General features: G+C 42.0%; 1 protein-coding gene across 5 annotated transcripts; it reads left to right on the top strand.

The window, feature by feature from the left end:
• Positions 1–288: 288 nt before the first annotated feature.
• On the top strand, positions 289–12,294 carry BEND3 (BEN domain containing 3). Of its 5 annotated transcripts, none has more exons than XM_079971634.1 (4): positions 289–426; positions 5,548–5,600; positions 6,588–6,802; positions 9,039–12,294. In XM_079971634.1, exons 2-4 carry the CDS (start codon positions 5,558–5,560, stop codon positions 11,262–11,264), a joined length of 2,484 nt encoding a protein of 827 aa, XP_079827760.1. In that variant the 5' UTR covers positions 289–426; positions 5,548–5,557; the 3' UTR covers positions 11,265–12,294. The 5 variants fall into 5 exon arrangements, with proteins under 5 accessions (XP_079827760.1, XP_079827764.1, XP_079827761.1 ...); XM_079971635.1 differs by lacking the exon at positions 289–426 and adding an exon at positions 830–850; XM_079971636.1 differs by lacking the exon at positions 289–426 and adding an exon at positions 2,310–4,006.
• The last annotated feature ends 1,155 nt before the right edge of the window (positions 12,295–13,449 follow it).

A 13,449-nucleotide genomic window follows, 5' to 3' on the forward strand; every position in this document is an offset into this window, starting at 1 on the left:
GCGCGGGGCGGGAGGGGTATGCGTAATACGCGTGTGGAACGGAGAGGGCCGCCGCCTTCTCTGCCTCGCGCGCGAGCTGTGGTGCCCCGACTTAATCAGTCCGCCTTCCCCCACCTCCTCTTCCTCCCCGCCCCCACCCGCATGCACATTCTCTGTCCCGGGTGGCCGCAGCAGCAGCAGCAGCAGCTCCTCGGGGCTCAGTGTCCTTGTGCGGAAATGACACACGGTCCCGTCACGTCACGCGAGAGCGCAGCGCGCGGACCCCCTCTCTCTCTCGCACACGGACACACACACACGCACATACACAAAGAGCTAAGTGGGAGGGGAAGACACGGGAGCCAGCCACGGCCGCTCTTATAAAACACCCACCCAAGACCAAGGGGGGCCCTCACCCTCTTTTCCCCACAGTGCCTAAGAAGGACCCAGGTAAGCCCCTTCCCAACTTTCTCTAGATAGGAAAACCAGCTTTTACCCCCCAACCCCCCCCCAAGGTAGGTGTGTGTGTGTGTTGGCCAACTCCCTCCCCACAGTTCTACTTTCGGCCTCGGGAGGAGGAACACGGTCCTCCCTCAGCCTCCCCGGCCCCCTCCCCCTCGGGGAGAACTATGGCTGTGTTCCTCGCGCAGGAGAACGGCCAGGCAGCGCGGGCGCCTCCATCTCCAGCGGGGGAGGGGGGAGCTGGATGTTATATTGTGCCCCCTCTTTCCAGCTGCCACATAGACCAGCTCTCGAGAACGGCGGCGGCGGCGGCGAGGGCGCGGGGACAGGGGGGTGGGGGGCATTCCGGAAGCTGCCGTCGCGAGCCGCGGGGCACGCTACCAAAAAGAGGGTTGGCCCAAGAAGCGCTTCGGTGAGCGGGTAGCTTGGCCAGCCGGCTCTCCCCTTTCCCCAGCTGCTTCTCGAGGCGCGCACACGCACCGCCGGCTCCTGTTGCCTGGAAACCTGTCTCCCTGCTCGGCAACGGAACCCGCTTTCGCGACCAGCCGCGAGGCCTATCCTCCCAGCGCCCGCCGCTGCCGGCCCTTGCCTCAGTGCAATTTGGGCTCCGCTTCGTGCTAAGGCTGGCGAGGCAAAGGGAGGCGGGGGTGATAATTGAAGCGTCCTTCCCCGGACCCCCCCCCCCCGCCGCCGCCGCCTTATTCCATTCGATCTGGGGAAGGGGGTGCCCACGTGACCCCGCGAGCGCTGCCTCGCGCGTTTCCAAGCCGGGAGGGGGCGTTGCGAGTTCCCGCGCGCCTGGTGCGATCCTGGTCTTACTGGCCAGTTTCCAGGCATGACTGCAGGAATGGCAACACCTTCCTCCTCCTGTTGCCCTGGGTTGTTAGGGAGGGGCTCGTAGTTCTCTTCCTCCAGGCGGCACTTTCTGTTCTACAGGCAACATCCAAATACAAAGTCCTTATTGCAAAAAAAAAAAAAAAAAAAGATACTCATCCTGCTCTTGGGGAAAACGTTTTGGAGTTTGGAGAGGAAGGCACCCAGCAACAACCCTGTCCTTCTGCTTGGGAGCAACCTCCGCTTGCCAGCCACCTACTTGTTCTCTCTGGGTGGAGCCATAGTAGGGAATGGCCGTATTTGGGTGATGCTGCCCAGAGAGAAAGTGTGTGCAAGGAAGTGGCTTACAGCTATAGGCTGGCCAGGCAGTGGTCACAGGTAGAGACAGGGCACTTTGGAGCACTGCTGTGTGGATTGGACATTACCATGCTGCTCAGAGAAAGAGAACATGCAGGGAAACAAAGTTGGAGTGGTTGCTGCTTGCAATAGTAGTTGCCACTACAGTACCTGGTCAATCCTGTTGGGCTAACCCACCAGCAACTATCTGATGGTGCCAGTCTTGATGTTGTTACAACCATATCATAAATTCAAATTAACACACACCTTACAATGTTGAGTTATGTACTTAGTATTTGGTGATCATTTATAAAGTAAAAGATGCTACTGTCCTGTAAGTTAGGGCAACCTAATTCCCATATATAATGTAAAGCTAGGCTAGGAGATGGTGATTTGCAAAAACTACATTAGTTTATGCTAGTGGTGTGTCTTCATTGCTTTCCTATATCAGTATTTTACTGTCTGCTAGATCACATTGGCTCTTATTTTGCTGCATAATAAAAGAAAAACCTTTTCCCGCAAAGTAGCTAAACTCTTACAAATAATTTGGGCAGTCACTGTTGCATTGTAATCCTACAGTAAGGCAACAATGTGACAGTGCTGACAATTGTCTTTGGCAGCCAGAAGTCAGGGAAGGATCCATGGCCATTTTAAGGCTACACCTCACATAGTTAGGTTATAATGGTAAGTTGGTTTGTGCAATTACTCTTACTGGATGTAGAGGCACCAAACTGACTGTGAGTCTCATATATCCTGATAATAAAATATAGATTACAAAACCTCATATTTTTGTCTAGTTTCCTAGCATGGTACTCAGATTGAATGTGTATTTAAATGGTGAAAATACATTATATAATCTCGTTGATCTTTAAATATCCAGCTCAGAATTGTTCTTGCAGTTAAGAAAAAGACATATGTAAAGGTTGTCTATGTAGAAATAAGTACACCCCCACCTTGAGAAATCTGCTACTACAGTCACAATTTATTAAGTGTGATATGGAGGTTAGAAAATAAGGAATTGAATTTCTCAATAAATCTCAGTAATAGCTTTGGACTGGTCTGTTTGCCATAGTAGAATTTGTCCTTCTAAGTGGCCAGACACTAATGGACAACTGCATATATTTTTACTGTGTAAACAAGACGGCCCTATGGAGGGAATTTCAACTTAATGTGGGGCGAGATCCATTGAATTCAGTGGGGCAACCTTCTGAGCAGCCATGATAGGATCAAGCTAAAAGCCACCTAACTTTATAAGACAGTAGTGGACTTTATAATCACAGTGGGGCTATGATGCTGGCCTGGCCTCACTCTGGAACAGATAGGTGGTGAGGTTGTGAAAACATGCTAGCAGGAGCACTAGATTGGTTCTGCAAACACATCTGTACCAGCATGACCTCACTGCTGTTGTGCTGCTGCCCCTCTCCATCCTGGTATGCAGCAGCGACTTAGCCAGAGGGAGGCTAGGTGAGTGGTTCAGCTTCTCTATGCCACCCACTAATACTGTAAGAGAAAAGAGGGGGGTAATAACCTAAGTAGGTAGTAGCTGCCACAAGTGCACCATGGATATAGCATAGTTCTAAACCATACTTCTTGCATATTTCGCCTGCACTCCCACTTTAAAGCAGAATATAACTAAAGAATCCAGGATGGGGTTGACTGGCCACAGTCTGGATCTCACTGTCGCTTTTGCCTGTTCTGACGGAACACAAAAAAGCCAACTTGGGGGGGGGGAGAAATTGGCCATATATATGAGCTCACATGAACATTACACATTCCCATTGGGTTACTTCTGTGAGTAGAAAAATAAAAACGTCTCTGTTTCTGTTGGCAGAAAAAGTGTAGATCAGGTTTTTGGACCACTGGGCACTGAGACCATGCTGTGGGAATCAGTAATGTCATGGGAGCATGGTATAACATGGCTGGCTGGGTGTGGCATAACACAAAATTGGAGAATACGGTCCTTGCTGCTACCCACCCACCACCACACCACCTCAGGCATACCACATGGCCAGTTAGGTCCTGCTGGTCCTTACTGTGGAGTTAACACAATACTTCAAACACACATGGATGCTGTCACTATCTCTTCATGTTTATGAATAGGAGAAGGCCTCACAGTTAGGGGTTTATGATGTCACAGGGGAAATCTGATATTGCCAGTTGGCTGTTGAGCTGACATTTTTTATTTCAAGATCTACCTTTTGAGAAAGAGAAACAATTCAGGAGACAAGTGTATTAATCAAAGTGACATTAATCCTAATGTGTTTCTTGCAATTACCTCTTCATTAGGGTACTTGCATCTGTTGCACTTTAAATGAGTAGCTCTAAAAGGAGCATACAGTGTTGGGGTTAGAAGGCTAGTGACTCTTTTCAGAGTTAGTCACATAAATAATTGAAATAGGTATGAGCTAGTCCTTTTTCTGACATTTCCCTAATGAAGAGCTAATTGCTCAAAAGGAGTTGGAATTTAAACCACTTGCATTAAATGGTCTCCAGCAGCTATTTGATGTTTTGTTAGTTTCTGCTGTTGGTGTTAACCCATTTGGTGTCCTCTTCAAAGAGAACAGCTACTTTAGAAGTCAACATAGAATCCAATAACAATCTAATGACTCTGATTGAATTTTTAATTAAAAAGTGTGCCATATATTGCCTTAATAAAGAATAATTATTATTAGTAATTACTTTAAATACTAACTTTGTCAAGTTATTGCCATTATAATTAAAGCTTCATTTCATACTTAACTGTAAAGTAATTTTCAGTGTGTTAGTATTTATTGGTCCTGGAATCTTAAAAACTTAAGATGAGCATTTTTTGTACCAATCATTTTTAGGGTTTCAATCCTATACACACCTACCTGGCTTGAGCATAAGACTTCTTGAACACAGTGAGACTTGCTTCCAAATGCATAAGATTATTCTGTGAAATGCTGAAATCAACTTTTTTAATGGAAAATGATTTCAGGCTTAGGTGCTCAGAGAAAAAATTGGTTTTGCATGGCGAGGTTGATACTTATGTCTGAGTCAACCAATGTTTTGGTTTCTAGAAGAAATCATTAGTAGCTCAGAGCAAATACTATGGGTTGTATCCAGAGTTGCCTGAGTTGGGTTGTGCTCACAGATAGGGTACTTTCAGATCTCTGGTCTACATGCCTCTACCCCAACAAAATCTCTCAAGTTTGGGATACCACACATGTGAGGTAGTTTTGGGAATCTACTGAAGAAGGGAGAATTGTTGTAAATCACCTCTCTACACTCTCCCTCCCAACTTTAGCTTATGGAAGCTCTCATGAATCCCAGCCCCTTCTTCAAATGGAGAGGTTCTGTTGGGTTCAGTACCGTGTATATTACAAATATCTATGTCGTCATGATTTTGTGTTAAGTAAACATGTTCTACATCTCTTTTGCTGATCTATGATCCCTTACTCCATTATAACCTCTGTCTTCATTCAGACTTTGATGAAGTTCCATAATGGTTCCCTGCATTCTTAAAAAAAACCCCAGTGCTAATCCTTATTCCATAGCTGGTAATGGTGTCTCTTGTTCATCAAGAAGCAAGAGCTGAAGCTACCACTGCATGCAACATCACATTTAAACCTCTCTCCCCATTATGCTTTTTTAAAGACTAGCTTGCCAAAATTGATAGATCTTCTATTTACTATATTGTACATTTAATTTTTTATTATTTATTGCTTTATTTATTGTTGCAAACTGCCTTAGGACCCTAGGATGAAGGGAGCCATATAAATTTTATAAATAAATAGTCAGCAATGTTCCTCACACCAATATAAATGGGGGCAGCTTTTGTATGCAAACTATTTGAGTGCATTCTGAATATAAACCAGAAAAGCTGGATTTGGGCAGATGGCTTTACAGTACACATAACATGTCTCTCTCCTAAGCTGCATAGGCTTTTTACTTATTTCTTTATCTCTATTATTGTAGAGTACGGAATATGAATTCAGATGAACTGTTTGATGATGAAGAAAATGCTGAAGGTAATGTTATTCCTTTTAATCTACTTTCTCATTAGATCAAAATACTTTTGAATATAGTCCATACCAAAATTACATTTTTATAACAAAGACTGTAACAAATGAAAAAATCTTATCACACATTGCTTTCCACTAATTTCCTTCTGCCTGTTTTGTCCACTTCTCTGGCTTGTTCTTTACACTGTAATTCTGTTGAAGCTCTTACATTCCGAATGCAGTGAAACTAGGGTTACTGTGTTTAATAACAAGAGAAGTTGGGGTGACTGTTTAAGCTATAGTAGAGGTGAGGAACTGGATCTGCCACACCAACCCTCATGGTCACACTGACAAGTTGGTGGCTGGAAATCACTTTATGTCATCATGGTGTTAGATGAAGCAATGTCCCCATTTCAAACCCTGTAGGTTAAGGAAGGCTTTCCCTGTGGAGCTTGCTATAAGGTCCATTTAGTGCAGGCATCCCCAACCTACAGCCCTCCAGATGTTTTGGCCTACAACTCCCATGATCCCTAGCTAACAGGACCAGTGGTCAGGGATGATGGGAATTGTAGTGCAAAACATCTGGAGGGCCAAAGGTTGGGGATGCCTGATTTAGCGCTTACAGCAACCCTTGTTTTGGGCAAAGACCAGCTGCATTATGGAGTTACCAATGAGGAACTCCTTAATGCAGGCAGTCCCTGAAAACAATAATCCCAGCCTCATATGGCAAGCAATAATCAGGAGAGCACCTTAGAGGCTCCCAAATGTTCCTTTGCAGCCGTGTCTTTACCTGCCCCACCTCTGATGTCATAAATGAGTCAGGTGTGGGACAGATCAATGTGGTTTGGGGGAAATGGCCTCATGTGTCAAATTAGGACCCCATTGGGACTAATTAGACCCATGGACCAGAGGTGTCCCATTGCTGAGCTTTAGATTGTTGAATCCAGAATAGCTACCTATATATAATTCAGATCCAGTCAGTGACCAATTGGTACTATTTTTCTCTTTCATCAGTTATTATCAAAAATATTATGAAAGTAGAAACAGACAAAGAAGATGAAGTCCTAGACTGCTCCGTAATATCAAGACCTGAAAAAAACACGCTGGATGGTTTAGTGACTTCTCTGCAAGAAACCAATAAACGGAAACGGACCTTGTTTGGTTGTGATAGCTCAGGAAGCCACCAAGAAATTCTACCAAGTCTGAAAAAAAGAGGCCTTACACAAGAGGTGATTCCTTTACATATGGATATTAACAGCATCTTGCTTAGACTTGTAGTTAACTATTTCAGATTGACAAGCAGTTCAATGAATTTAGTCAAACCAGTTAATCTTTGTTCCGAAATATTAAATACTCATTTGGGTGTTTTATTTTATGGAAATTGTAGGCTGCAACAAAGCAAAGAAGACACTATTTAGCCAAAACAAACAAAGAGAAAACATGCATCCTAGAGATCAATAGATTTTCTGAGGAACAAGGTGGTGGCTGTTTTTTAAAGAGCAAAATTCAATAGATGTGTGAATTCAGCTGAGGAAATGGTGAATTTGACATTGCATGTAAAAACTCATGACTTACTAAACTAGTTATTTAAGATGTTGCAACCAATTTCATAGTTTTTCTTGCTACTGATGAATATGGTTTCTTGTCTGGATTTCATCTAAAATAGTCTACATAAACATTTGCACTTCAGTCCAGCAAGGTTAAGCCAGAACCCAAACAGCTATTTCTGAGCTGTTTCCTAGGTGATATTTTGTACTTTCACTGATTCCCCCTGCTTGTAGCCCCTTCTGTTCCCCAAGAATTGCTCTGGAGAGTTGAAAAGCCTTCTAGAACAGTGTGGCGGGGAGCCTATGGGGGGGGGATTGGCCCCCCTTACACCAGAAACCTGTGAACTAAAAAAACAATTCCATTCCGTAGATGGCATGCTTAGGGTTTAAGTTATTTCTGTTTTGCTTTTTAGGGCCAAGCCCTCACAAGGTGGCTTACAAAGTGAGATCATAACTCAAAGCTGAGGTTTTTCATGTTTTTAATATGGAGTAGTCAATTCCTGCCTATTTGCCTTGATAGTATTTGAATATGTATGTTTTACCTTTTACTAATTAGTATTTATACAGCAAGTTGTGAAAAAATATTTCTGATTTTTAAAGTCTAAATTCTTTCATTTTTTAATTCTAGTATTGAAATTTATGTTGCTGTTGCTGCTGCAAAGCAAAGTATGTTTGCAAAATATCCATCTTATAGTGAATTAATGAAGACACCCAAATAATGTGAACTGCTGGTATAAAATAGTGCCTAAAATGTTTTGTGATCTCTTCCAAATGTCAACACTTTATAGGCTACAGCTCTTTTGGCATTGCTTCCATTTGCATGGAAATGGAAGACACGGGTGGCACTGTGGGTTAAACCACAGAGCCTAGGACTTGCCAATCAGAAGGTCAGCGATTTGAATCCCCGCGATGGGGTGAGCTATCGTTGCTTGGTCCCTGCTCCTGCCAACCTAGCAGTTTGAAAGCACGCCGAAGTGCAAGTAGATAAATAGGTACCACTCCGGAGGGAAGGTAAACGGCGTTTCCGTGCACTGCTCTGGTTAGCCAGAAGCGGCTTAGTCATGCTGGTCACATGACCCGGAAGCTGTACGCCGGCTCCCTCGGCCAACAAAGCGAGATGAGCGCCACAACCCCAGAGTCGTCCGCGACTGGACCTAATGGTCAGGGGTCCCTCTACCTTTTACCATTTGCATTATCAGAAAATATTGTACATCATTTAGCACACACATTCTCTTACAACAGTTTTCTTCCTTCAGATGTGCCTAGTGGAAAGTGAGTAGGCTGTGAAAGGTTCTCAATCTGGGCATCGCAAGGTTTTCAGTCTGGGTGTTGTTAGTTGAATACAGTACTGTTGCTTGGATCTTAACTATGCCTTTCACAGATTGAAGGTTTTAAATGTAGCGGAGGATCTCTTTGGCTGAAGGGGTAGTCAGTTCCCCTGATTTCACACTCCCCCTGCAGTCTTCCACTGGTCCAGACACGGAGCATAAGAGTCTACAGAGGGAATGAGGAATCAGCGAAATATGACTCTCCCTCCTGTTGACAGGAACAAACTTGGAATCCAGGCCAGTGAGTTTGATGTAGGGGATCCTTATGCATATATGAGCTGCAATATTCTCAGAACTCTGATGTTAAGGAAAGGCTATTGATTTGAGTATTTTAGGCAGCTCCTAGACATGAAAGTTTAGATCCTTATAAATACACAGGGAAATTTTCCCATACCCTCCAACTCCTCCATCCCCTTTCCAACCCATAGTGTAGGTGGAAGCAACTAACATAGTCTGGATCCAACCCTATGGCAGCATTGTGTTAAATTAATTTAGTGTTTAAAATTAAGAAAATCATGTTTTATAATTTATTCATTAAGGATAAATAAGTAACTAATTTGAATACTAATGTTACATTTGTTCATTGAAAGGGCCTTCTTTCAAACTTGATGCACAGAGATGGATCACCTACTCAGGAAGATGTGGAACAGCTAAACAAGAGCAAGAATCCTAGCATAACGTGGCTCGGTGAAGAAGAAGCCTTAAATAACACAATCATGCCATCATATAAGAAACCTCTGTATGGGATCTCACACAAAATTACAGAGAAGAAAAGTCTGCCAGGAACAGAGCAGTTCACTTCCTATGAGTTGTTTGAAAAGGTTAATCCTAGCAGTCCTTCCAATCTTCGGACATTGAATGAGCAACGTAAAAGAGATATGAGTGCTATCACACCTGTTGCTTCTGAGTCCGACCCAAATATATATTCTTTGATACAAAAAATGTTTTACACACTTAATACCTTAAATTCCAACATGACTCAGCTTCACAGCAAAGTAGACTTGTTATCACTAGAAGTCAGTCGAATTAAAAAGCATGTCAGCCCTACAGATGCTGTAGCAGAATTCAGGCCACCACCTGAGTACCAGCTGACTGCCTCAGAACTCAAACAGATCATGGATCAGAGTACATCAGGTGGAGATTTGGCTTGCCGACTACTGGTACAGCTTTTTCCAGAGCTCTTCAGTGAGGATGAGTTAAGCAGGACCTGCAGTACCTGTGGCTATCTTAACAAAAAGAAACTTGAGTCCCTTCATCTACAGCTCATCCGAAATTATGTAGAAGTCTGTTATCCTTCTGTGAAGAATCCTGCGGTTTGGCAGGCAGAGTGTTTGCCTCAGGTCAATGACTTTTTCAGTAGCTTTTGGGCACAGAGAGACATGGAAAATAGTCAGCCAGACTTACAGTCCTCCAGTTTTTATGAGACTGATCAAGTTATTGATGATAAGGAGGAGGATGAAGCTCTGCCCATGGACAGGAGTAGTTCCATTGCCTCTGAATGGGTATTTGATGCTCAGGATATAAATGAATTTTTAGATGAAGCTTCCTCTCCTGGAGAGTTTTGTGTCTTTTTATTACATAGATTGTTTCCAGAACTCTTTGATCACAGAAAGTTGGCCGAGAGATATAGCTGTTATGGAGAATGTGGAAAACAAGAGCTTGACCCGCAGCGACTTCAGGTAATTCGCAGGTACACAGAGATTTATTTTCCTGCTATGCAGGAGAGAAAGGCCTGGTTGCAGCATTGTGTTCAGCGAATAAATGATGAACTTGAAAGCATGTATATGGATGACAGTGAGAGTGAACAGATGAGAGAGGATTGCTATGATTCTTCTAGTTTGCCTGATGATGTGTCTATTATAAAAGTGGAAGATAATTTTGAATATGAAAGGCCAGGCAGAAGGTCAAAAAAGATTTGGCTTGTGCCTATAGACTTTGATAAGCTTGATATCCCTTCCCCTGATTTTGATGTCCCTATTCCAGACTACCTGTTAAGCAAGGAGCAACTTAAGAACATATATGAGAGCAGTTTGTCGATCGGCAATTTTGCTTCTCGGTTGCTAGTTCATTTATTCCCTGAACTGTTTACCCATGAAAACTTAAGGAAGCAATATAATTGTAGTGGATCACTGGGTAAGAAACAACTTGATCCTGTTAGGATTAAATTAATTCGACATTATGTGCAAATGCTATATCCGAGAGCGAAGAATGATCGAGTATGGACATTGGAATTTGTTGGAAAACTTGATGAAAGATGTCGTCGAAGAGATACAGAGCAAAGACGCACATACCAACTGCAGCGAAAGGTCCATGTGCCAGGACCTGAAAGGAGAGAATTTTTGACCTATGCAATAAACCCGGAAAGATTTAAAGAAGAATTTGAAGGACCGCCATTGCCTCCGGAAAGAAGCAACAAAGATTTTTGCAAGATACCACTTGAGGAACTTGTTGTTCCTCCTCCAGACTTTCCTGTGCCTTCTCTGTATCTGCTGTCTGACAAGGAAGTAAGAGAAATAGTACAGCAGAGCCTTTCAGTTGGTAACTTTGCTGCCAGACTTCTTGTAAGACTTTTTCCAGAGCTGTTTACTTCAGATAACCTCAGACTGCAATACAACCATTCAGGGGCTTGTAACAAAAAGCAGCTCGATCCTGTCAGACTGAGACTAATCCGTCATTATGTTGAAGCTGTGTATCCTGTTGAGAAAATGGATGAAGTGTGGCATTATGAATGTATACCAAGCATTGATGAAAGATGCAGACGTCCCAATAGAAAAAAGTGTGATATACTGAAAAAAGCCAAGAAAGCAAAAAAGTGATGGGATCTTTTTAGTTTCCAAAGATGTTGACCACTAAGTTATTTAGAAGTAGACTGAGACATCAGTCAGCCTGCTTTAGACTAATACTCAGAATATTCACTCAGCATTAGGGCAACTGATAAGAAAAATGTTGCTCTAACACATACGGGAAAGGGCAATACAGTGAGGATGGGGGAAAGGGGTGTAGGACAATCCAGTGGGAATGTCACTTAGAAGAACCTATTGAAATGAATGCATATTGTGGGAAAAGATGTAACTCCATTTCAGGATGCCTGTATGTAGGCTAGGTTTCTGATAGTGCCCTTGCTACCTACCTGAATTGGTACACAGCAAATAATCATAAATTATTACAGATGTTCCAGTAGCATCTCATTTAAATATAATCATCAGTGAAAATACATTATATAGTTTTAAATTTTTTAATTGGTTTTTTAGCAGTGAGTAGTCTCGTGCTCTTTAAAACAGTTTCTGTAGGTACCTTTAATCAGTCATTTGGAAACTAACTAATTTTTTAATTTTTCAAAGCTGTAGTTTTCGAAGTGCCATACTCTTTGAAAAAGAGTAGAGAATCAAGACAGTTTCTGTACTAATTACAGCTACTCCTTGTATTAGTTTGGATATTGGGAGAGTGAAGTATTACAAAATCAATGAACAGAAAAGTTACAATTTTCTTTAAAGGTTTCCCATTTTGTTGCTGAATGGTTGTAAAAGTTAAGATTATTATCATGGCATTATTTAACATGTGTTAAGATCGTAGTACCAATACTTCAGTTGTTAGTCATCTAAGTTATTCCATTGTCCTCAGTGTGACTTCTTGGTATAAAAGCTACTGGTATAAGCATAGGTTGTGAACTAGACTCTTGCCCTGTATCAGTAGAATATGGTGCTATTACCTGTTATTCTCACTACTTATATTTAAAAAATACTTGAATTGAGGAATGTACAAAAACATTTAAGCCCATATTATTTTTGTTAGCAAAATGATTGCAGCCTTTGAAAAGTTCAAAATATTAAATATTATATGTATCTATATATTTGATTATTTGGACTTCTATATAGCAAGGGCCCTCTTCATTGTATGTTGATTTTATATTTATAACTTCAAGTACAGTGTCACCCAGAGGATTTCAATATCATGGAGACTGAACTTTTCCTTAATCATTGTAACTAATAATTAACTTGAAACCTCTTTGTTTTTGAATTTACTGGAGTTTAGGTAAATACTAATGGATTGTATGCTTCCATTCAGTATGCCCAAACACCAGTGAAATGTCAGCCTTTCTTCCTTTTCCTGGAGGGCTGCATCACACTAAGGCTTTGTTTTCCTTTTTCTTTGACAGTTGTAACAGGGATAAATAAAATCATCAGGGTTTTTTTATTTACAGACACTGGGCAGCTTGGATCCAGATGAAGTTAACTGCACTTTAGTCCCATTTGCTTAAATAAATGGGACTATACCACGGCTGACTTCCTCTGGATGAAACCCACTCGATTTCTAAAATGCTCATGGAGCTTTCCAGCATTTAGTTCAGCTAATCCCTGTCTGTGGATCTGCTGTCTCCTTGAATAGGGCAGACTGCATAAATAATAGCTCCATGTGCACATTGGTTATGCAATGAGCTCTGGACTCAGATGCTTGTCTGATGCAGTGACAATGATCATTTAATACCAGTTATTTCTGGTTTAGCACATTCATTTGATACTCTTGTGCGATTATTTAGATCGTTATATATCCAAATAAAAATTTATATTGTAGCAACCAAATTAAATTTGATACATTAAAGCAGCTTTTAAGACTATATTTCTCCCACAATTACAAACCCTTTTTCTTTATTTCTTTTGAACCCCAAGAATGGGCCAGGCCCTGTTGAGACAGTTTAGTAGTAGACAATAGTCATTTTTTTCTTAGGAGTTAACATCCCAAAATAACACAACTAGAATCCATGAATATACTACCTGTGTCCTAATTAGAGTCAAGTCAACCTTTACCCAAGGCAAACTGATATGTCTATATTTCTCTGTATAATATTACATATTTAGCAAAATGCAGGGTTTGGGTGTTATTTAGTTGTGCTACCTAATAATGCCAACTTCTTTGGACAACATAAAGCAGCCTTCCATAATCTGGTGCTCTTCCAGTGTTTTGGACTACAATTTCTGCAAGTCCCAGCCAGCATGATTAAGG

Source organism: Podarcis cretensis (genome assembly GCF_951804945.1).
Source record: "Podarcis cretensis genome assembly, chromosome: 3".
Lineage (NCBI taxonomy): Eukaryota > Metazoa > Chordata > Lepidosauria > Squamata > Lacertidae > Podarcis > Podarcis cretensis.

Excerpts from the sequence above, each read along its gene's own strand:
- BEND3 (XM_079971634.1), top strand. The coding sequence starts at position 5,558 with ATGAATTCAGATGAACTGTTTGATGATGAAGAAAATGCTGAAG. Across the intron at positions 5,601-6,587 it reads TGATGAAGAAAATGCTGAAG|TTATTATCAAAAATATTATG; the intron begins GTAATGTTATTC and ends CTCTTTCATCAG. Across the intron at positions 6,803-9,038 it reads AAAGAGGCCTTACACAAGAG|GGCCTTCTTTCAAACTTGAT; the intron begins GTGATTCCTTTA and ends GTTCATTGAAAG.